General features: G+C 43.7%; 1 protein-coding gene across 1 annotated transcript; it reads right to left on the bottom strand.

Moving 5' to 3' along the window:
- Positions 1 to 2,521: 2,521 nt before the first annotated feature.
- On the bottom strand, positions 2,522 to 22,331 carry LOC147635074 (peroxisomal adenine nucleotide carrier 1-like). The gene is made up of 5 exons (XM_086804351.1): positions 21,955 to 22,331; positions 20,892 to 21,123; positions 4,051 to 4,197; positions 3,693 to 3,868; positions 2,522 to 3,491 (listed from the first exon to the last, which is right to left on the bottom strand). The coding sequence occupies exons 1-5, from the start codon at positions 22,095 to 22,097 to the stop codon at positions 3,200 to 3,202; spliced, it is 990 nt and encodes a 329-aa protein (XP_086660477.1). The 5' UTR covers positions 22,098 to 22,331; the 3' UTR covers positions 2,522 to 3,199.
- Between the last annotated feature and the right edge of the window lie 2,064 nt (positions 22,332 to 24,395).

Here is a 24,395-nt window from a genome sequence, read left to right on the forward strand (position 1 = left end):
AATGCCTTTAAAACTTATCAATGCCTTCAAAACTTATCATGAAGTAGTGATAATCTTTCTTTGTTTGGTCTCTACTTATCAATGCCTTCAAAACTTCACCATTCACTCCCACCTTTGCTTCTCCAGAAAAAGATGTTAGAAGGTCAATCTCAGAATGGCCATAGTTTTTGAACTCTTTTCCCATGGGAAAGCTAGAAGGAGCTAAAGCTCTGAAATATCTCAAAACATGATTAAATCTTTCCCTAAGAATCGCGAGGCAACAAACAAGACTTTTGAAACAAAATTGATCTATCCAACTCAAATCCATCTCTCTCTATAAATTTTGATGCTTCTATAGATGTTTCCTCGAATAGATGAACGCGAGGCATAAAGTTGTCCATCAAGAAGTCCAGAGTCTAGGATGATATGGTAACCATGTTTATCACGTACTGAAGCATTTACATCAACGTCATGGTCCAACATGAAATACATCTCCAAATCTTGCATCTCAACCTCAATAAAACCAACCATAAATGTTACATCCACACAATTTTGTTGGAATACCTTAACGTTGCAAGCCTCTCTAGAATATTAGCCCAATGAAGTGAATATTAGATATGAATTCAAACTTTGAAATCATATCAAAAAGAGACTTGTTCTCTCTTTTTGCAAACTCTAGCAAAGCCTCAAAAGACTCACAAACCTTATGAACCACAATATGTCTACTCAACCATCTCACTTTATGGATGCTACTTATACGTAGCACTACACACCCAAACTCTTTCTCAAAACTCTCTAACATGGAGGTTCTTAGAGAGCTTTTAGAAAACATCAATGCAATAGAATTCATGTATGTATCTAAATTTTGTGCAATTTCAAAATTTTCAACTCCAAACAAACGCAACCGTGCTCGATATGCAACACAATGAATGTTACTCATTAAAGGATTCTCTCTTTTTTAAATGTAGAGACAACACATTATGGCAATCGATCGTTGTTTTGCTTATGCACCATCTGAACCAAAACAGACCATGTTTTGAATATCAAGATAAAAAATGGACATGAAATTCATGGTTAATCAATCTCTAATAATCCAACAAAAATTGTAGCAGGTTCATGATTTTCTAAAACTGATGCATAAATTATTAAATGTTGCTTTAAGTTGAATATCTATAGATTCATCCATCATGATGCTGAAAAACAATGAGTGTTCAAGGACTCACTAATATATTGAACAAAGGTGATGCATGACTTATCATTATGATACATCTCCTGGAAGTGAAGAGCAACCACATAATGAGAGCAATTGCAAAACTAATGCATACTTACTGAAAGCAAAGTTCTCCTTAGCAGCATCGTATGCAGCAGCAAAAAGATTTGACGTAGCAAGATCGTCTTTATCCTTGGAAATACTCAATGCATCTCTAATATTCATCTTACTTGTACTACATGAATAGGCAAACTTGTATCAAATCTTGCACGATCAGAAAGGCCACTTATTTGAATAGTTTTGGAGCCCATCTATCGAAATCACTCTTGGAATTTCTATCTTGCTTGCAAAATTTACAAAATATACGACCAACTTCCTTGTGAAAATATACGACCTACTTCTTTGTCAATCATAAATCATCACCCACCCTTCCTTCCAATCACACCGTGCTTTTTTCCTACGCAGAACCTCTTCTCTAACCTCATCTACTTCTTCAAACTCGTCATTCACAAATTCAATTGTTCCATCATCAATAACAATTTAACTTCTTTTGAACTTCCCTGTTTTCTTTTGCTTAAACCCGTTGGAGCTTCGTTTCTTGTGAATCCACGCATCCCCAGTTATGTGGATTGCACAAGACATTCTTCTACTGTGTTCACAACTAATCCGCATAGCTTTAACATGCAGCATAATAGCATAAAAGTGTTCATTAAAATTGATAATATGATGGTAATGGGCCAATGGCTGGGTCGTCATCATTAACTACAACAGTGATGATGTCCATGACTCCACATACAAGAAAATTATTTATAAGTAAAAAAAGGTTATTTCATTTATGTATTAAGTTAATAGTCCGTACTATATATCCTAGAAAACAGAAAAAGTTAATATTGCATATGACATGTATGATGGTGTACCTCTAAGGTGAGGAAAAAACTGGAGAGCAAAGCAAAGATGGTGAGGCTATAATCTCAAGGGAAAAACCACAAAACAAAGCAAAGATTGAACATTAAAGATTGATGGTTGCCACTTGCCACGTTAGAGCCTGGAGGTGAGTAAGGTAACAGGTTAATTGTTAGAGAGTCGAGGGCATCGTATGGTAATCAAAATGCCTAGCTTATTAGTGAGTAATTAAGAAAAATCTGTACATATCAATGAATAAAATGATGTAATCTTGTTCTTAACTACTTATTTCTAAATCCAAGACTATCTCACACGTACATCCTCACTAAAGCTAGAGCTCAAATCAAAGCTAAGACACTCACAAGTGCAATGAAGCTAACAAATCACAAATAACATTTTACCATGTAAACATAGCATCAAAAAGTAAATAGAGGAAAGCAATAAAACTTCATAATTTTAGAGAATACATGTGTGGTCCTTTAAAGTACAAAATGTGACTTACGATGTCAATGTGCAATACAAGCTTGGCATAACGTAGAGAATCCTTTAAAGGGTTTGGGAAATCTAAGCTCCAATCTAGCTTGGAAATCCCAATCGTTACTCACTAGTGCATTTCATCCCCAATATGCCTGAGTTAGTAAGGAAAAAGAGATCAGCAAGTCACAAAGCTAAAATAGGAGCTGCAAGCCACATCACATTTGGTCATTGTTTAACTCAGTGGAGGTCCCCCTCCTCCCGCATGCCTAATGGCATGCGGTCTGTCAATTCCCACACTAAATTTATATATAAAAAAACTCTCGCAATACCCCCCCCCCCCCCCCCCCCCCCCCCCCCCCCCGCAAAAAAAAAAAACAAAAAAACAAAAAAACCAAAAAAAACTCACTGGGGGTGTACATGGATTAGTGGAGGGCTGGCCACAAATGGAAAATGAACCCTAACACATGGTATACACAAAGCAAATCATACAGGTCACTACCCATGACCAATAGAGCACGAGCACTTCCTGAAAGATACTTTTTACCCATGAAAAATTTTCAGCTTGAGTACACAAATAGAGTGTTGGCCTCTATGAACTCAACTATACAAGCTCTCCTTCAGTACATGGCATTAGGTAACCTTAATCCTTTGTTGACGGAGAGTCAGCCATCTCCTCAGACCCATCATCAAAAACCATGTGCTTTTGGAAGTCTTCTCTTTGATCATTAGCATTATAGAGGCACTTAATATGGTTTTTAGTATTTGGGCTTGTAATCCTTTGTAGAACCCCCTCACACCTTCTCTACGCCAAATTATGTGAATGGCATCAATCATGCTCTTCAATGCCTTCTCAGGAATCCTGTCACCGTCTCTCGGCTGTTCATTGTCTTCTGACTCAGCAGCTTGTAACAGAACTTTACACCTGTTGAAAATAAAGGTAAAGATTAGGACAGACTTCACACACATGGCCACACAGCCAACAAAACAAAAAGCTCCACTATCCTATGTATGCATGCATGCATATCTGCCCTGTCTACTATCATTTTCAATCCCATCCACCATCAGCCACAAGTACGTAAACCCTTTAGTTAAGATGGATCACAAAAGGGGAGCAAATCAGTACCTGATAGCAGGATATGTTATAACAGTAGCTATGGTTTTTGACAAGGCCCCCAGGAGAAAAGCAGACAAGGCAGACAATACAAGTGGTGAGGCATCCGCATTGCGTTCGTACTCCCTTGAAGCTTGCATTTTTTGTGATCTGAGTATCCGGCCCTTTAACTGCTCATAGACTGTATACTGTGTATAAGAGCCCACAACACATGTAAGAGCTAGTGATATGTGCACAAAAATATAAGGCTGGTTATACAACAGGACCTGCCCATAGGCGGCAGCCTATGCAAGCCGCCCGTCAGAGATGCTTGGGATATCTTCTCCGCCCACCCCCTCATCTTGTGTACCCAAACATACTATCACTATACCTGTATGGCCGGATTTGATGTCAAGATAAGAGAGGCTCCGAGGCCGTCAAAAGCTTGTCTCCAATCGCCATCTTTAAGAGTTTGCCACAGACTTTTTGACTTGCCAAAAGTGCTGGTTTGCATCCGAGCTGAAGCTGTGTCCAGGGGCTGCAAAAAATATAACAAAAATAATAGACAGTCATGAGATAGATGATACCTCAAAGGCTACTAAAGTTAATTAAACTGTAAAAGGATACTGTTACAGCATGCATGCACAGAGTACCATATGAGGGGCATAATATAATTTGTTATGAAGGAGCGTACACAAACTACTGAAATGGACATTACTCCCTGAAGCTTCACTCCTAAGAAAACCCCCACATCACTTGTGTGTAGTTTTTAAAAAAGGTCTATTTTACATGTTTTCGTAAATTATGTACATACGTGCATCAACTTTTGTGAGTGTCACCAACCTGGACATTTCCTGTATGAAAGGGGTCTAGTGGACTCCAAGACATCTAAATATTTCGAAAGTACAAGCTTTGGGAATGGGAGATTATCATGGAATACAAAGGACCACACTCCTTAAATTTAAGAGTGTTGCTATTTTTGGCCCGACTCCGATGGAAATTCTGTTTGCGTCATTACATCTGGAATTGAGCAGACACCAAGAGTTGGCAAAGTGCCTATGATAGAATGTCTATCAATTGGGATATTTTTAGAGGTAAAGATTATGGGAGAACCCATCTCTTAGATTGGGACATGTGGCAAGAAAGTGAATCAAAGTGAGACAAGTGGCCTCACACTTGTCACTGTCACGTCAGCTATGGTGTGGCTCTCCACTTGTCATTATAGCCTTCTCTTGCCATTTTAGCTCGTGGGAGGCTCAAATCTATAAATTGGAGTCCTCTCTCTTCATTTGGAGGAGGCTCTCTTGCTGCACACTAGCCTCTACCACCGTTACAAGCTGCCCTAATGATGGCTACTCTCTTTCTCTCTCTCTTGAAGGCTGCCCATGAAAAATACCGGCTGTTGGGGACTGTTTTTGGAGGCTTCCATCACGAAGAAATACTGAAGGCAAGGATATTTAATCATTTATTATGATTTCTAGCTATTGTACTTGTTGTACCAGCCCTTGTACCTTCTGTACCAGCCACTATATTGGCTGTACCAACCACTGTACTTACTGTACCTGCTTGTACCAACCATTGTACTAGCTGTACCAACCTGCCAGCTGTACCAACCACTGTACTTGCTGTACCAACCCACTATACCAGTTGTACCAATCATTGTACTTGTTGTACCGATTGAATGGAGAGTTGTACTTGTTGTACCAGCTCTATTGCATGAAGACCTGTGGTTCTTGGGGAAGAATTAGTACCCACACAGAGGTATATGGATTATATTGTTGGTTCGGCATTTCTACAGCCTGTGTTCCGGCTTGGTAGCCTTGTGTTGGGCTGTGTTCTGGCATTTGTATATGGATAATCCGGAAACGCTCTCAAAGCTTGTACATGATATTATTCTCCTTGGGTAATAAAATACACGAAGGCGAGGGAGGGGGGGAGGGGGGTCGGCCCATTCCGGCCTCTATGCGGTGTCACATGTGCAAGCTCCATTTTCAGCATTTGTGGATGTTTTGTCCAGCTTTTATGTTTTATGCAAAGTGATGATGGATATGTGTTAAGGTTGTGGCCATGTTTAAATGTTTTAATATGCATTGATGGTATCAACAAGTGTGTCAAAGGCCCTAGTCCCCCGGGCACCGCGAGTTACAAAGAGTATTTGTACTTGTAGTAGTTCCTAAGACACTGGCCTTGTGGTTTGCACTTGCACCTCCTAAAGTGGATGTCGAGGGTTCAAATCTTGAGGACAACACTACTTCCTAAGGGGGGGCTTGGTGTGTGTCTTCTAAGGTGGATGTCGAGGGTTCAAATCTTGATGACAACACTCCTCCTTCCTAAGGGGGGGCTTGGTGTGTGTATCATGTGGGGAGCATGCCCCATACATCAAGAACTTCTGGTGTTTTTTCCAACTCTTCTCCACCTCATCTCACTGTACCTACTCTTAAAGCTTCGACACAGTGGTTTGAGATGAGGGTTCAAATCTTGAGGACAACACTCCTTCCTACCTAAGGGGGGGCTTGGTGTGTGTCTTCTAAGGTGGATGTCAAGGGTTCCAATCTTGGTAACAACACTCCTCCTTCCTAAGGGAGGGGGCTTGGTATGTGTAGCATGTGGGGGGCATGCCCCATACATCAAGTAATTATGGCGGTTTTTCCAACTCTTCTCCACCTCATCCAAATCACCACGCCTGCTCTTAAAGCTTCAACACACTAGGTTTGGAACTTGGCTAGAGATTGGAAATGTGTCATGTGCATCCCACACTTGGATGCCACGTGGACATATATGTATAGCAGGTGCTGGACCTGGAGTGGAAAGTGGTCCCCTGTGAGCCCAAATCCGAGACAAGTCACCAGGGTTCCACTCTAGGCGTCCAAGGTCAAGTGTACAATTCCTGTACATGATCTTGTTCATGTGTGCAAGTCCCACACATGATGCAGTGCTAGTCGATACTTTGAGTCACCCTCTCGAATGATGACAAATGTTCCAGTTGTTTGGTTTGTAGCCAAATACCAAGCATATGAGGCTTAGAGCATGTAGATGCATGTAGGAGAAGGAGGCAGCCCTTTGGGCTACCCCAGAAAGGTATCAGTATCCCTTGACTAAGAGACGAGGTAGGCCTTAGGCCACCCTAAGGGACCAAGAGGCCCATGAACAATGGCCAATAGCCCAAGAAGGAGGCTAGGCCTTGGTCAGCTAGGCTTTGAGGGCCTAGGCGGCCTGTCGGCCAGCCTTGTGGGCTTGGCCAGCTAGCTAGCCAACCATGGAGGCTAGCCATAGAGGCTGCTAGTGCGCCTCAAACTATCCAAATGCAACTTCCGAGAAACCTACATAAACTGACTCTCCAACCCAACTGTATAGTTCATGTCTGGCCTGGTGATCATCATGTAGATTAAGCTGCCCACTATCTTCCTGTACATAGTGGCATTCTCCAAAATCTCACTTGTGTTTGCACTCAGCTTGCCATTCTGATCCAATGGTACAAAAATGGACTTACAACCAGCCATACCATATTTGGACAACATGTCCAATGCATACTGTCGCTATGATGGCCATATGCCCTCAAGCGTCCTAATGGCCTCAATGCCAAGAAAGCATCTCAGCTCACCCAAATCCTTCATGTCAAGCTTCTTCTTAAGGAGACCCTTTGCATTCTCGACTTCCTCTTCATTGTCACTCCAACAATCAAGTCATCCATATAGATAGGGATGACCACAATCCCCTTATCACTGTTTCGCACATAAAGTGAATGATCAGCATCTGCCATATAAAAGCCAATGGTGATAAGATATTGTGCAGTCTTATCATGCCATGCTGGGTGACTCAAATCCTCATAACCAAATGGATGTTCAAAATATACTTCTTGCAACTCACCATACAAGAATGCACTCTTTACATCCATCTCATGTAAAACCCAACCTTTTGATGCAACCACTGCAATAACAACTCTCACAGTAGTCATTTTGGCAACACGGCTGAATATCTCCTCATAATCAATGCCATAGGTCTGAGCATAACCTTTGGCAACGAATCTCACCTTCTACCTGCTAATGCTTCCATCTAAGTTGTGCTTCACTTTGTAGACCCACTTAGATCCAATAGCCTTTCGACCCTCAAGCAAAGGAATCAATTCCCATGTCTTATTTGCATCCAATGTAACCATTTCTTCATCCATGGCTTTCTCCCAATGTACATGCCGAACAACATCCTCAAAACGTGTGGGTTCAACCTTCTACATAACCTTTGCCATGTATGCATAATGATGAGCTATGTAACCATCATACATATCTTTGAACAGGTTTTGACTCTATTCGACTTGCGTAGTCCTGCATTTGTCCTTGGTGTCCTTGCGTCTTCCTTAGCCAAGTCTCCTAATAGCTCGAATCCCAAACTCCTCATCAAGGCTCTGCTCTAAGCCACATGCCCAACAGCATCCTCAAAACGTGTGGGTTCAACCTTCTGCATAACCTTTGCCATGTATGCATAATGATGAGCTACATAACCATCATACATATCTTTGAACAGGGTTTTGACTCTATTCGACTTGCGTAGTCCTGCATTTGTCCTTGGTGTCCTTGCGTCTACCATAGCCGAGTGTCCTAATAGCTCGAATCCCAAACTCCTCATCAAGACACTGCTCTAAGCCACTAGACTCTCCATCAACATATGAATGCCCTGCTGAAATATCAAGCATACCAAGAGACTCATCCACCTTCTCTTTGCCTTTATGTGATGCACTTGCAGAACCTGCATAACTTGGTCTATCAACAGACCAAATGCTAGAGAACTCTCTCAATCCACTCAAGACTGTTATTGTTGACCTGTGTTCTGCGCAACCACCTACTCCTATGCATCAGCCCCAATCGAGTCTTTTACAGCATTATACCAATTGCTCATCTCATCAAAGACATCCCTGCTCACTCATCTCACGTGTGACATCTGTACCCCTTTTGCTCAAGAGAGTAACCAATGAACACACATTTTTCAGCCTTTGGATTCAACTTACTACGTAGCTCATCAAGAATGTGTACATATGCAATGCATCCAAATACTTTTAAGTGTGATAAATTTGGCTTTCTACCAATATACTTCTCCTCTAGAGTCACACCATGCACTACTACTGTGGGGTTCTTGTTCATCATGTAAACTGCAGGTCACAACCGCTTCAACCCAATAATGATGAGACATGCCATCAATGCACGAGCCACCTCTACAATGTGCCTATTCTTCCTCTAGCAACCCCGTTTTCCTGCAGAGTGTACCTGCATATGAATTGCCTCTAAATTACATGCTCTCTCAAGTACTCACTGAACTCATTGGAGAAGTACTCTCCCCCTCCATCTCACCTTAGGCACTTAACCTGCAAGCATGTTTGCATTTCACCTCAAACATGCTTACATACAAAGTAAACATTTTGTCCACTCTTTTTTCCTTTGCAACCAATCGACATTTGTTTTTGAAGTCCTCAGCATAGCAGCCCTCGGGCTTAAAGTGTACCGACAAACCATGCTCAACCATCTACCCAACAGAAACCAAATTCTTTGTTATGTTACGCACATGAAGCCAAGTACCTCATCTTGCCATCTTGCATAGCCAATGGCACATTCCCAATGTGAGTAATAGAATGAGCCGTGTCATCTCCCCGTCTCTACATATCTTGGTTTTTTCAACTTTTTGACATCTCTAAACCACTCACCATGATAAGTCATGAGATTAGAGGCTCCCAAATCCACATACCATACATCATCACCGTTTATGGATATATTTGCAATCATTGAATTTAACATGTATTGCATAACAAATAACTCTCACATCTATCTTCAGTCTACTTGCTTGAAGATGCAAAATTGTTTTGCTACAACTTGCCACTTCTTATATCACTCTACTTCTTATGACATGCTGTCGCAAAGTGACCTGGTTTGCCACAATAAAAGCATCCCTCTGAATCTCATCCCGATTGCTATCTTTGCCAATTGCCTCGACCTCTCTGGCTCCCCCTACCATGAGACTGGCCTCTTTCACCTATGTGTATTTATTGCTGCTGCGAATCATTGGACTGCTGTTGTCCATAATTTTGATTTCCACCACCTTGGTCTCGACCGTAACCTCTACCTCTACCTGAGTTTGAGCAAAAAGCTGTTCTAAAGTGTTCTTGCTTTGAGAGGAAGAGTCTTCACTCAAAGACTTCTCTTCTATGATTAACATAGACACTAAATCCCAAAAGTTGGAAACATTCTCTCTTACAGCAATAGAGGTCTTAAATGGCTTGTATTCTTTGCCAAGCCCATTTAAACAAACGCTCACCAAGACATCATCTTCCACTGAGATATTGATAGATCTAAGGGATTCAACAATACCCTTAATCACTCATTGATAGACATGTTCTTCTTCTCCACTATATGCAGCTCCTGTTTTAGCTGCAACTTCCTTGCATTTGTGTTTATCCGAAACATCTTTACCAGGTTTTGTGATGCAACTGTTTGCTGGAGTGTTGGCATCTTGTATATGCCCTATCCCAAAAATTCCACGCATGGAAGTTGTTCTTGTCAAGCTTCTCCTTGACAATTTGGTTAATATTATCAGATATCTTTGCTTGCAACAACCAGAAATCTACAAACAAACAATTTCTATACGTAACCTGTAACACAACAGTATCTATTGTAACTCCTGTAGCGATACTTCTCCACAATTTGTTTGTTACTGCATGTGACCAGAGTACATATAAATATACCCACAATCAACAACACATGTGCAATCACTGTCTGGACATCCAAAATGCACTGCTGCACTGCAATAACTAATGTTAGGACAAAATCAACAATACATTGCCTGGAAACACCTTGCACTCGCCGAACAGAGGCCGAAACGTGTCCAAAATGCTAATTTGGCCGCAAAACTATAATACAAAGTACTAATTACTACACAGGCACCTCCACGCCTACGAAGATAGCTCCTCAATCGAAGATGTGTAGCTCCCAAAGCTACACAAGGAGTGTCGTACCTAAACAAGAAGGGAAAGAGATGATGCTCTTACCCGTGTACCGCTTTCTTTGCCTTTGTAGCTCCCTTTGCTTTCCGCTCAGCTCCTTAGCTTGAACCAAGCTCTGAAACCATAAAAATATTGGAAGAGGAGAGAGAGTCTCAGCTTTTGCAAGCGCGCACACACTCACACAACGATGGACAACACACACACACACACAAAGATCGAAGACTAAAACCTTCTTCTTCTCTCTCTCAAAAGAAGGCTATAAAAGATAAGTGAAAACCCAACATAGGTACTAGAGTACTATGTACAAGCGATCCATAATGTGAACATGCTAAATAGGTGAGCTGGCAAGGTAAGTATGCCATAACTAGTCGTGCGTACGCTCCTAGCACCCCCCCTGTTCACATTTTTCCCAGACCTCTGCGAACACAACCCCCCCCTCCCCCCCCCCCCCCCCCCCCGGTCTCAGCTCTTCCACCCCTCCCTCCCCCCTACTCTTTTCTCGTAGTGCTTCAACCGCCTCCCCCCAACTCACCCCTCCTCCTTCGTTTTGTTTTTGCACACACCCCCCCCCCACGAGCAGCCCCCCCACACACACGCGCGGGTCTTCCTTTCTGCTGCTTCGCCCCTTCCCTCTCCTTGTTGCACAATGTCCCTCTTTTTCCTTTTTTCTCTTCTTTTTTTTCTTTTTCCTTTTTTCTATTTTTTTATTTTATTTTTTCTTCTTCTTTTTTTCCTTTTCTTTTTTCTCTTTCTTTTTCTTTTTTCTCTTTCTTTTTCTTTTTCTTTTTTCTTTTTTTCTTTTCTTTTCTCTCTTCATTTCCTCCTCCCTCCCCTCCCGCACAGGTTGATGGTTCCAGGCTTCTCGGGTTTTCAGCTTACTCGGCAAGCTTCAGTTCATTCTGGTCTTCACCCTCAGGAGAAGCCGCCCCGACCAAAGCCGCCGTTGCTTGCATTTCCTTCTCCTAAGTGGATCTTCACGTTCATGCCACGACCGATGCCTCACTTGAGGCCTCCACCTTGGTCTGCAAAATTGTTGGTAGCTGTCCCGTGCACGGATAGCTCAGGGATCTTTTTCAGGCCAGCCTCATTAGCAAACCTGCAAAGATCACCGATATTCACCCTCTGGGACGCGGATACTACCAGGTGGAGTTCGACTCGCCATCGGTGTCAGACCGAGTCATGCAGCTGAGTCCCCTTGCACTGCGTACGACACAGGCCTTCTTTGCTCGATGGCAGCGCGCCTGCGTCTGACCCATTGACTGGCGTTTCTGGCTTCCCAGTGACAGTTTGCTTCCCAAGCCTTAGGAAGGAATACCTTCCTCTTCTCCTAGTAATTGGTGGTGCCATCGGGGAGTGGAGCCCCCCCCCCTTCCCCACCGCTACCTCGGCCCCCGCGAGAGCAACTAGGATTCCATCTCTCTGTATCTGTCTCGCCTCGCCGGAGTCAGTACCACATTGTATTTCTATTCCTAGCCTCCGAGGGGACCCCATACAGTAGCGCGTGGAGTATTCTGGCCTCCCACGCCAATGTTTCATTTGCAGACAGATGGGTCACTTAGCTAGAGCTTGCCCTCGGCGACAATCCCGGACCCCCCCCCCGACCCTCAGTGTTCTATACGGCTGGCCGGCCTCTCTAAGCCCCAAACAGGCCCCTCCCCCAACTTTCCTCTTCAATGGATCCCCCTCAGCAGCACCCCTCCCCGGCCTCTCCGCCCCTCCGTACTCTCTCGTCGCCGCCTCCCCCTCCTCCTCCCCCGGTCTCGTCACCGACTTTACCCACCGCAGCACACTCCGCCCCGCCTTTACCCCCCTCCCCCCTCTTCTGCCTCTCCAGAGCACTCTCATCGCCCCCCAGCAGCCCTTGACACGATGCGGAGGCAGCCGGCAAGATCAGTCCGTCGCTTGATTCACTGATTCTCCGGTAGAGATGACCATCATTGCCTCCCTGGTGAGGGCTCTCCCACCAAAGTCCCCAAGAGGGGCCCCTAGGATAGTGGGACAATCTCTGGACTACAGTTCCTTCCGGTGTCTGCCGACAAAAGGGACTGACTTCTTTGAGAAGACAATAGCCTCTGTTCGGGTATTTGTGGTTTTTCAGCACTCCAGGCCCTCTACGCTAGATAATGGCGCGATGATCTTCTCTTTCCCCTTCAGCGCAGCCCCGGGGATAGAGTGGGATCCTGAGTTAGTGGCAGTTGCCATTCAGGGTCAGGCAGTCGAGCTCTCCCACCATCTCCACGATCTCCGCATCACCCTTGAAAGTTGAGGAGTGTTGAGCCAATGAGCTTCCCACTTGAGCCTTGAAAGTTGAGGAGCCTCGAGCCTTGAGGCTTGAGCTTGAGCCTTGCTTGAGCCTTGAGGAGTGTTGCAAGTGCCAAGAGGCAAGAGCTAAGAGACTAGAGGCTAGATGTCATGTGCATGAAAGATGCCATGGACATTCTCCGATGCTGGTCCAGAAGAGGCAGCCAAATAAAGAATATGAACCAGATAGAAACAGGATTTATGGAGCACAGAGTGCAGATTAGCCAGGGTGGACTTGGAGCAAGGCATGGAGGACATGAAGAGGAAGCTGTCAGCTGCAAGTGGGGACTGTCGGCTGCATCAGAAGATGACATCGGCTGGACCAGAGGACAAGGCAGCTGAAGGCGCAGCATTATAAGGAATTATGTCCAGATGGCGCAGCTTTAATGATGAATATAACCAGTTGGCTGGCCGACTGCTGGTCGGCCAACACTCCAATGTTCTAAGAGTACTATAAAAGGCCACATGTGCTGATTATTGGAGTCATTCAACTCATTTAGGAGTTGGGTCCTTAGGGTCCAAGTACGTCGTCTTGTTTGACAGCGGCAGCACGGAGGATGTGGTCACGGAACAGGCCGCTAGGCGTGCCCGTTTCGATCTGACTTCGGTGGACAAACAAGTTGAGGGTTTCAGCACAGGCATGACAACGACGGTCAAGTATGAAGCTCTAGGTGCTAAGTTAGTTATTCAGGGCATAGAGTTTGTGCGTGATTTTATGGTTACCCCTCTTGTAGGAGCAGACATAATTTTGGGTATTCAGTGGTTTCACAAGTTTCTTCCTGATGTCAAGTGGGACAAGCACATGTTCCAGATCAATCGGAATGTGTCAAACGCCCCGGTGACCATTAAGTGTGAGCCAGGAATTCCGAACTTTCCGCTCATAAGCCACTTGCAGGCTAAGCGAGCAGTCAGGAAAGGCGCACAGTGTGCGATGATTTACATCCAAACAGCCCAGACGGTGGCCAATGCTTCCAAGAAGTACTCAGTTCTCCATGAAAAGTTCCAGAAGATTTTTCTTCGGGACAACCTTCCTCCCCAGCTCCCCCCCTCCAGACCCGAGAACCACAAGATTGACCTCCTCCCAGGCTCGGAACCCCCGAGCAAGTTTCCGTATCGCCTTTCCAAGGCAATGGAATCGGAGTTGGACCACCAACTCCAAGAATTGTTGCAATCTGGCTTCATCCGCCCCAGCGTGTCGCCATTTGAAGCACCGATCTTATTTGTCAAGAAGAAAGATGGGTCTTCCCGTTTGTGTGTCGATTATCGTGCACTCAACTCAACAAGCTGACTATCAAGATCAGATTCCCGATGCCTCGAATTGACTATATTCTCGAGAGGCTGAATGGAGCAAAGGTGTTCTCGAAACTGGATTTAAAGAGTGGGTACCACCAGGAGCGGATTGTGGAGGGGGACATCCCCAAGACAACCTTCCATACAGAACGGGCCCACTATGAATTCGTGGTCATGCCATTTGGCTTGACGAACGCCCCAGCTACATTTAACCGCATGATGATGCGTGTTTTTCGGGATTTAATTAGAAAGTGTGTGTTCATATTTTTGAACGACATACTGGTATTTTCAGCTACGGTTGAGCAGCATGACGTTGATGTGGAGAAAGTCCTTAGGTTGCTGGAAAGCAACGAGCTCTACGTCAATGAAAAGAAGTCGGAATTTTATTTGTTCCAGGTGCATTACTTGGGATACATAATTAGTGCTGAAGGCATTCGACTTGATCCGGCTAAAGTAGCCGAGATTGTCAACTAGGAAGTACCTCAGATAGCCTATGACATTAGATCCTTTGTGGGTATATGCCAGGCATACTCCACCCACATCAATAAGTTTTCTAACCTCTCGGAAGATCTCACCGATTTGCTAAAGGGAGGGAAGACAATATATGCCAGGCATACTCCACCCACATCGACAAGTTTTCTAACCTCTCGGAAGATCTCACCGATCTGCTAAAGGGAGGGAAGACAAGAAGGAAAAGATTCGAATGACTCCACGAGCATTGGAGGCATTCCAGAACCTCAAGGTGGCTTTATCAGAAGTGCCTACTTGCCTCGTGGGACGAACCATTTCAAGTGATCACCAATACGAGCAACATCGCAATTGGAGGTGTATTGCAACAGAATGGTCATCCAGTAGCTTACATGTCTCGTAAGTTACTGCCCGCAGAGAAACTACTCAGTCTATGATCGTGAACTCCTAGCAGTTATACATGCCTTGAAACATTGGAAACATTTTCTGTATGGCCATGACTTTGAGGTTCGCACTGACCATCAAGCATTACGCTGGATTCAGACAATGCCAAGTGCATAGTGGAGTGATCGACAACACCGCTGGAGTCAGATATTCCAGCAATTCGGTGGTATGATTGAGTACCTTCCAGGAAAGGCCAATCCAGTGGCCGATGCTTTGAGCAGGAAGGGACAGGTGACTACGATTCAAACCACTAGACTTGATCTTGTTGGTATAGGACTAGATGACATGAAGCACATGTACGCGGATTTCGAGGAATTCGGTACACAGTGGGAACAGGCATTGGATGCCACAGGACCATGCCACTTTCTGATACGCGATGGTTGGCTTTTCTACAAAGGCCGACACTGTGTCATGAAGTCATTTAGGGCAACTCTTCTCCATGATGCCCATGACGCCATTACAGGTGGTCATAGGGGCATGAATTCGACTGTGGAAAAATTGGAACGGCAATACTAGTGGCCAAAGATGAGGCGTGATGTGTTTACATATGTACAACGCTGTGATATTTGTCAAAAGGTGAAAGCTCCTCGTAGAAAGAAGATAGGGTTGTTACAACCCTTGCCAATTCCTGAGGGTCCTTTCCAAGACATTTCAATGGACTTTGTCACGAATGTGCCTCCCAGTCCGAGTAAGCGTAATGCGCAGTGCTTAACTATTGTTGATAGATTTAGCAAATTTGTTATGCTTATTCCTTGCAGGGTCAATGTGACCACCGAGGATGTTGCCCCGGCATTGGTACCTGATTGGCGGGATTCCTAGGACCATAGTGTCAGACCGAGATGCCAGAGATGCCAAGTTTACCAGTCATTTTTGGAGGGCATTGTTTGATAACTTTGGTACTAAGTTGAATTTTTCCAGTGCATTCCACCCACATACGAACGGCCAGACAAAGATATACAACCAGTTGGCCTTTGATGTGCTGAAGTGTTATGTCCATGATCAACAAGGTAAGTGGGAATCATATTTGCCTTTAGTTCAAGCTATTTTGAATGATTCTTTTTCTTCAGCTATTGGCAGGACTCCATATGAGGCAGCATTTGGAAGACCTTTCCGGTCATTGTTGACCAGGACCTCATCTTCAGTACCTGAAGCGAACAGAGTGACGGAGTCTTACCAGGAGATTTTAGAGTCAGTAAAAGACAGATTGGCTAAAGCGCAAGAGGCCTACACTCGACAGGCCAATAAAGACCAAAGGAATATGAAGTTTTCGGAAGGGGATTGGGTCTATCTTCGAAGATTGAAACAGGTGGGCAAGCGATGCCCAAAGTTGTCTTTCAGGAGCTTCGAACCTTTTCCCATCAGGAAAAAGATTAATGAGGTGTCTATGCAGTTAAAGCTACCTTCGGGTTGGACTATGCACGATGTGTTTCACGTCAGTTGGTTAAAGCCATATGCAGGTCCTATCCCTTCAGAGGTCAAAGACGAAGCAGAACCAGATATTGTTGATGAAGCAGAAGTTATGGTTCCAGAACAGATCCTTCTACACCGTTTCAAGCATGGCTCAGGCCAAAGACTACGACAGCTCCTCACGAAGTTTCAGGACCAAGGGACCCACGAAGCGGTATGGCTCGACAAAGAGTTTTTCGAAGACTATCCGACGTTATTGACGGATTATTTGGAGGCTATGCAGCTTCCATCAAGTTAAGCAGAAGGGGATGTCACGTGCATCCCGCACTTGGATGCCACGTAGACATATCTGTATAGAAGGTGTAGGACCTGGGATGGTGAACTGGTCCCATGTGAGACCAGTGCGGGATGAGTCAGCCAGGGATCCATCTCAGTTGTCCGAGGTCAGGTATGCATTGTCCTGCACAGGAGTGTAAGGTCAGGTGTGCACTGTCCTGCACATGAAACAGTGCCAGTCCGCGCTGAGTCTCCCTCTGGAATGATGTTAGTGATTCTGTGTATCTGGTATGGTACCGGATGCCAGATCGCTGAGTAGTTAGCATGTGACATGAACACTTCAAACTCGTAAGTTTTAACCTATGTAGTGTAACAGTGTCATGTATGGTTTGACATTGATGATGGATGATTATATGGTTTTTGTTATTTGTGACTAAAAGACTATAGACTATAGGCTTCAAATTGATGTTTCCATGTATTCTATGCATTTAGTGTTATTTTTACATATTGTATGTAGTATATATTTGAAATTTTATACATGCAAAAACCTGTAGGTAGGAAACTTCGGGTTGATTTTACGCAACCCGTCTGAAACGCGTTTGAAACTTTTAGAAAACTCATTTCAAACAACCCCCTAACTACTATGCCCGAGAGGATGAACTTCAGTGGTCACTTGACCCCACAACCCTTTATTCCTGGTTGCATGAATTCAAAGCTTATTTTACTGCTGTTAAGAAAAATGATACTGACATAGTGATCTTGGCTAGTTGGTATTTAGAGGACGAGGCCATCCCATGATGGTGGACTCAATGGACTCGTGCCCACACCAGATTCGGTATGGCAGCTTATGTCTGGGACGAATTCGTCTTAGATCTTAAGTAGTGGTTTCTACCGCCCCATTACCTTGAGTAACTCGAAGACGAGTTCAGGGAGGCGCATCAAAACGCGCCATCAATCTTAGAGTATGCCAACAAAATTTTGAGCTTATGTTTGCAATTGGACATTTTCTGATAAGAACAAAAAAGGGCAGTTCCTCTATGGCCTTGGCACACAAGTCCAGAGGAAAGTGCGTCTGTTTCAGCCAGCCACCTTCGAGGATGTACTCTCGCTCGTGTAGAGTGCTAAGATGAAGTACAATGGAGGAAAGCCTAAGACTTCCCAGCCTTCCACTGCCAACCTTCTGGCCTCGAAGGAGGGGAGGGGGGGGGGGGGGGGGGGGGGAAGGCCAGAACCAATGAAACCGGCCTTCAGAAATCTGACGATTGGTGAAACAAACACTCGCACACAAAACACTTCATCACCCATGGGAACCTGGAAAAGTAAAACAAACAGGAGAGCTAGAGTGCTCCTACAAATAGTATAAGGACACCGATTGGCCCCAAAACGCAGTGGCACCCTTTGCGGTATTTCTTTATTTGAACAAAAATGAGTACAAAGTACAACTTGTCGAATCCTTTACCGATAGGATTCCTTTAGCTTTTCACCCAAGACTTTCCCAATAAAAACTCTCGGTTAGCACAGCAAAGCATTCTATAGAGAAGGCACACCTGTACGACACCTCCCTGCTTGAAAAGGTCTTCTCCATCTCAACCATGGATCCCACGAACCCTTTTCCAAACAGCAGTAGGACTGTACCAAACCATATGTCCTTCCTATAGTCACAGCCTGCATGTAACCTCGAGAAAACTAGAATCTGTTCACATGAATCCAAAGACATGCTTTCCACACGAAACCAAAGACCTGTAGAGCTGATAAACCATAGACCTGTATCCCATAACCATAGGCCTGTTTCCTTGATACCAAAGTCTTGTTTCTTCTCGAAAGACCAATGTCTTGTTTCCATGACAAATAAACCCACATATGCACCATCCAATCACGGTGCCAAAAACCTAGAGAGAGAAAGATAGAGGATGTGTCAAGCCGTCCCTGAATACACATAAGTGCAACACACATCTCTTCCAAGAACATCATCCTGTGCTTCTTAACTTGATTCTCTACATCCCAATCTCGTAAAATAAAACCTACTTGCAAAGAGAGAGAGAGAGACCCCTTCGCTGTTACCCCCTCGGTGCCTCATTCAGCTCGTCTTCTTCAAGAGAGATAGAGAGAGACCCGCGTTGACAGCTTCCTCACATGCAACCACCTGGTGTAGAGGGCCTCCCATCTAACACTCGTTGGCTGCAGAGAAACGCCTGCCTGACGCTTGCCTGGCGGCCCATTGCTGGTTGCCCGTCTGGTTGCCTGTTTGGCTGCCCGATGTTGCCCGGCTGTAGTCCATACGCAGCGGCAGTAACACCTGGCGGCGACAGCAGCACCTGGCGGCGGCAACAACGGCAGCAGCAGCAACAGCAGTTCCCGGCGACGGCAGCACCCAACAGCAGCAGAGCAGCCCCATGCGCAACAGCGCCCATGCGTAAACCATCCGGCCACCACACGTTTTAATGATCCATACGGCGATCTCCTCCTCCTGCTCGCCACCCTTCACCTTATAAAGAAAACAATTCGCTTTTTTTCTCAAAAAACACCAAAAGCAGAGATTAAAAACGCATGCTTTAAAAATATAATAATATTTTAAGCCATCAAAGGTTTGAAAACCTTATAAACAATAAAATCCCTTTTGTCCCCTTTCACACTTGGACTGGCCACCATATATGGGTTTCCTTTTCATACCCAAACTTGATGCCTATTCACACTTGTCCATCCCATGCCGTGCCCATGCCTGTGCCCACCTGCTTGTTGTCCAGAGGGAAAAACACAGGGTCGTAACAACCAGACGGGGTCTTCCCAATGACAAAGCACGAGAGCCTCTGGCTCCAAGAACTATACCAAAGCGCCCAAGCGTACTCCATACCAAAAAGCTCAAGCAGACAAGACCAATGGTAAAGTGAGTCTAGAAGAAATAGCCCACTACAAGAAGGAGGATAGGTGTTTTTTTTGTCATACAAAAGGACACACTTCTAAGGATTGTGCAAAGAAGATTACAACTCCTCATACTCCCCACCCAACCTCCACGGCTTCCGTGGTGAGCCCCACTCCCACACATTCCCCAACGCTCATCCCATGATGTCATCACTGGTGATCATAGGAGTATGAATTCGGCTTTGGAGAAGATAAAAAGGCAATACTATTGGCCAAAGATGCGAGATGTGTTCACTCATGTGCAATACTATGAGGTTTGTCAAAAAGTGAAAGCTCCTCGTGACAAAACGATAGGGTTGTTACAACCTTTAACCATTCCCGACAAAACTTTCCAAGATATATCTATGGATTTTGTGACAAATCTGCCTCCCAATCCGAGTAAGCGCAACACACAATGTTTGACTATTGTTGATAGATTTAGCAAATTTATTATGCTTATTCCATGCAAGGCCAAAGTGACCGCTGAGAATGTTGTTCATTCAACATTGATACTCGATTAGTGGGATTCTTAGGACATAGTGTCAGACCATGATGTCAAGTTTACAGTCATTTTTGGAGAGCGTTGTTTGACAATTTTGGTACTAAATTAAACTTTTCCAGTTCGTGTCATCCACAACCAGACAACCAAACGTAGATTTACAACTAGTTGACCTTTGATGTGTTGAAGTGTTATATCCACAATCAGCAAGGAAAGTGGGAATCTTATTTGCCTTTAGTTCAAGCAGTTTTAAATGATTCGTTTTCTTCAGCTATAGGCAAGACTCCTTACGAAGCAGCGTTTGGAAGACCATTCCAATCACTATTGACCAAAACCTCGTCTTCATTCCATGAAGCGAACAGATTGGTAGAGTCTTACCAGGAGATCTTGGAATCGGTCAAAACAAGCTGGCTAAAGCGCAAGAGGCCTAGTCGACACAGGCAAATAAAGATCGGAGAAATGTGAAATTCTCGAAAGGAGATTGGGTATATCTTTAGATTATGAAGCAATGGCTAGAAGCCAAATTTAAAAAAATCATCTCCTGTGCACACAGTTTATATCACACCCCATTTTTTTGTGTGTGGCTACCTTAGGATGATGCTTAAGTAACTAAATTCTGATGATTAGGAGGATAATGCAGGGAGCAACTAGAAAAAGAAGAGGATACCTGAGTAATGACAACTGTACAAGCTCCGGAAGCAGCTGCCACGATCAGGTTTGCACCCGTACCCATTCTTTTTTTGTTGCTGCGCCTTAAGTAAAGGTTTTTGATAAAGCTGTAGCTGTAAAAATATATGAATTGTGACAAAAATGACTGAAAATTTTTGGTGCCTATGCCCTGGTACAATGCAAGTAGTTGGCCCGAAGATCTCGCCTCTTGGAGGACGTCTAATGTGGACCTGCACAGAAGAAAATAACAGTAAGACTACAATGTAACCATGATTTCTTCTTAACATTAAAAAACACAAGCCATGACTAAGTTCTGGGCTAGACGATTGGATAGTGGGCTCCAATGGTATGGGATCCAGGGTTTAGGCAGTGTGTGTAGTCGGTGTAGGTCTGGCCTCAATACTGGGTTGCTATAAATGGAGCTAAGCCTTAAGGTTGGGTGGTGAGCTTGCTGCAAACCCATCCCTTTGTTTGGTCTTTACTCTTGTACAAGTGGAGCCATCAATGCACATGTACAGGAAGAACCATGGATTTTGCAATATACATATATATATATATATATATATATATATATATATATATAGAGAGAGAGAGAGAGAGAGAGAGAGAGAGAGAGAGAAGGAAATCATTCAATAAGAATATAAAACTTCTTTTCATACTTCTACACACATGTAGGGACAAAACTATATAGTTTGTATTAAACAAACACCACTCAAAAAAAAAAAAATCTTCTTTTATTTTGGTTTTGCCTAGGGTCCGTTTCCTTAATCGCACCCCGAAGTTGCGACTGTTTCGCACTCATGCCTGCGCACAAACCCTCTATCATTAGGCTAACTGCCCTGTCCCATACAAGCTGGGAGTCAGCCCCATATAGGCTGTTACCTATAGAGTGTAGATTGAATCTATGGTCACACTTGATTATCCTAGCAAGATAATGCTTATTGGCATGATAAGGATGTTGAGGGTTGCTTTAAAGAATGCGAGGTGATGGATTTGTTAAGCTAGTTAATCAAAGATTGAAAATTAAGAAGATGAGATGCGAGCTTTCATAATTTGAGCACCTGTATTTGCGAGTTTGGTCATCACGGGCTTCAGCTTGGTACTTGGTTTTGCAGGTGTCGAGGGGGTAGAGGATGGAGGTACTGAAGACGCCGCCTATGGCACCCGAGGCGGCTTCCGCCAGATCTTCGAAGCTCGATCCCATATCTTTCGAAGCAAAACCCTAAATCCACCTAATCCGCTGCAAAAATCCAGCAAGTAGAAACCCTGGTACTGCGCACGATCCAAACCCTCACCCTAACCCAGAGATCCTGAAACTAGCCCTAGCCCCAATCACTTCTCCACACGACTGCGCTATTTATGTTTAGATGGGTGCGCGGCATAAATTTTGTCGCAGTGAGTTGTTAACTTTTTAAACAATGAACTCATCACTGACGTAACTGAGTCGGACCTCCACGAAAGCAGACGTGGACAAAGGTTACAGCATTAGAGTCCGCCCATCATGGCAATGTTCACAGAAAACCGGCAAACCCTTATATCATACTTGGAAAATTTATGATCTAACTTGTAAATTTTATTTTTGTAATTTAAAAAATCTTTAAAATTTTAAGAATTTTAGTTACATTTTAGTGAAAAAACCTATAAATGTTGAAGAAAAACTTGTAAATTTTAAAATTTCAAGTTTTAAGATCTGAGAAGAAAAATATTCTCCGTGAACACTACGCCCATGATCCTATTCTGTCATAATCTGATTGGGAGTCAGTGTGTAAACATACATTGAAGTCGATCTTATCAAGAATCTCTAAGCTGATCTCATTGGAATGAGTAAGAAACTCAAATAGAAAATAGATCAAAACGAATGTTATCAACACTTGGAAAAAGAGTTTACTTGTTTCCATTGGATTCGCACCCACCATCTAGGAAGTGCGTCATGGGCATTTGTATAAGGAGTGACCATAACAAACTTGCTTTTGATGTTGATGCTATCCTTGTGGATGCTTGCCTCTAAATGTCCTCTTCTTATATTTTTCTTCTTCTTGCGGTGCATAATCAGTTTCATCATCATCTTCGTCTTCTTCTTCAAAGTAGCATTCTTCATCATCTTTACAAACTTGGAGCTTGCCCACGACACACTTCCCAAATGGTGGGAATTAACAAGCAAAGTACTTTTTGAACCACGGATGTCACATCAACATATATTTACACATTATAACCAGCATACGAGGTTTACTTGAGTGACTATGGAAAAGTAGGTAAACTAGTAAAGTATAGATATTAATAAACTAGAGAAATTGGTAAACGAAGGAATGGAGTAAATTAGGAAAGCTAGTAACCTTGGAAGGATAAACTAGAAACTACTCAAAATGAAGAGAAACTAGTAAACTAGGACAGTTCGTAAATCAAGCAATGGAGTAAATTTAGAAAGCTAGTAAACTTAGAAGGGTAAACTAAGAACTACTAAATGAAGAGCATGGTAGATAAGTAAAATTACCAAACCAAGATGGTAAACTAGGGAGATGTGTGCCTCCATGCATGTTTTTAAGATCCAAATATTCATGATAGGGCTAGCAATAATGAAATGACTACTTTTGTTAGCATGAAAGTTGAGAATCAAAGAGGTCGGAGAGCACTAGTGGTGGGCAGTAACCATTCATGTTTTTAGGGTTCAAATATTCATGATAGGGCTAGAAATAATGACTACTTGGTACTTGTTAGCATGAAAGTTGAGAGTCTGAGAGGTCGGAAAGCACTAGCACAACAGCAACCACCACCACTAGAGTCATGGAGTCGGTAAAGAGTCAGAGAGGTCAAAGTGCACTTGCAGCAACCATGGAGTCACTAATGACGAAGTGACGATCGCGTGGAGTTGGTGACTAATGATGGAGTAGTAGAGATGATGGATAATGTGTGAAGGACCCCGCTAGGCATCTACAGTTCACCCGTTAAGTTTACCATTCACCATCCTAGTGAATGTTATAGGCACGAATGAAAACATAATCTTCTGGTAAGCTATCTCCTGGGCAAAACATCTATCAGGGGATAACTCCCAGGCATACAACACATTGCTTGAGAAAAGTCATGTAGCTACTTTCTCTCAGGCAAAGCAACCAAAAAGATAGGCACGAATGAAAACATAATCTTCTGGTAAGCTTATCTCCTGAGCAAAACATCTATCAGGGGATAACTCCCAGGCATACAACACATTGCTTGAGAAAAGTCATGTAGCTACTTTCTCTCAGGCAAAGCAACCGAAAAGATAGCCCACACATACAAGAAGAAGCATCAAAGAAGAAGGAGTAGAGGCTTGGTTTTGAGTGTAATATGGTAACCTACCTTGCCAACAAAGATAGCCTCGTAGGCGGAGCACCCAATGCAAAATTCTCTAGTGTGTGTTATGGAGAGGATTAGCGGAGCTTGATGATGGTATTATGTTAGATTTGGTTTTGGCTTATTTGGCCCTATGATAAGTTCTAGTCAAAGGACTTCTCAAAGAATTGGTTCT

This window comes from Cibotium barometz, chromosome 10 (assembly GCF_041138505.1).
Source record: "Cibotium barometz isolate CiBa-2024 chromosome 10, ASM4113850v1, whole genome shotgun sequence".
In the NCBI taxonomy this organism is placed as follows: Eukaryota; Viridiplantae; Streptophyta; class Polypodiopsida; order Cyatheales; family Cibotiaceae; genus Cibotium; species Cibotium barometz.

Excerpts from the sequence above, each read along its gene's own strand:
- LOC147635074 (XM_086804351.1), bottom strand. The coding sequence starts at position 22,097 with ATGGGATCGAGCTTCGAAGATCTGGCGGAAGCCGCCTCGGGTGCCATA. Across the intron at positions 21,124-21,954 it reads GACCAAACTCGCAAATACAG|GTCCACATTAGACGTCCTCC; the intron begins GTGCTCAAATTA and ends TCTTCTGTGCAG. Across the intron at positions 4,198-20,891 it reads GTACAGTTGTCATTACTCAG|CCCCTGGACACAGCTTCAGC; the intron begins GTATCCTCTTCT and ends TATTTTTTGCAG.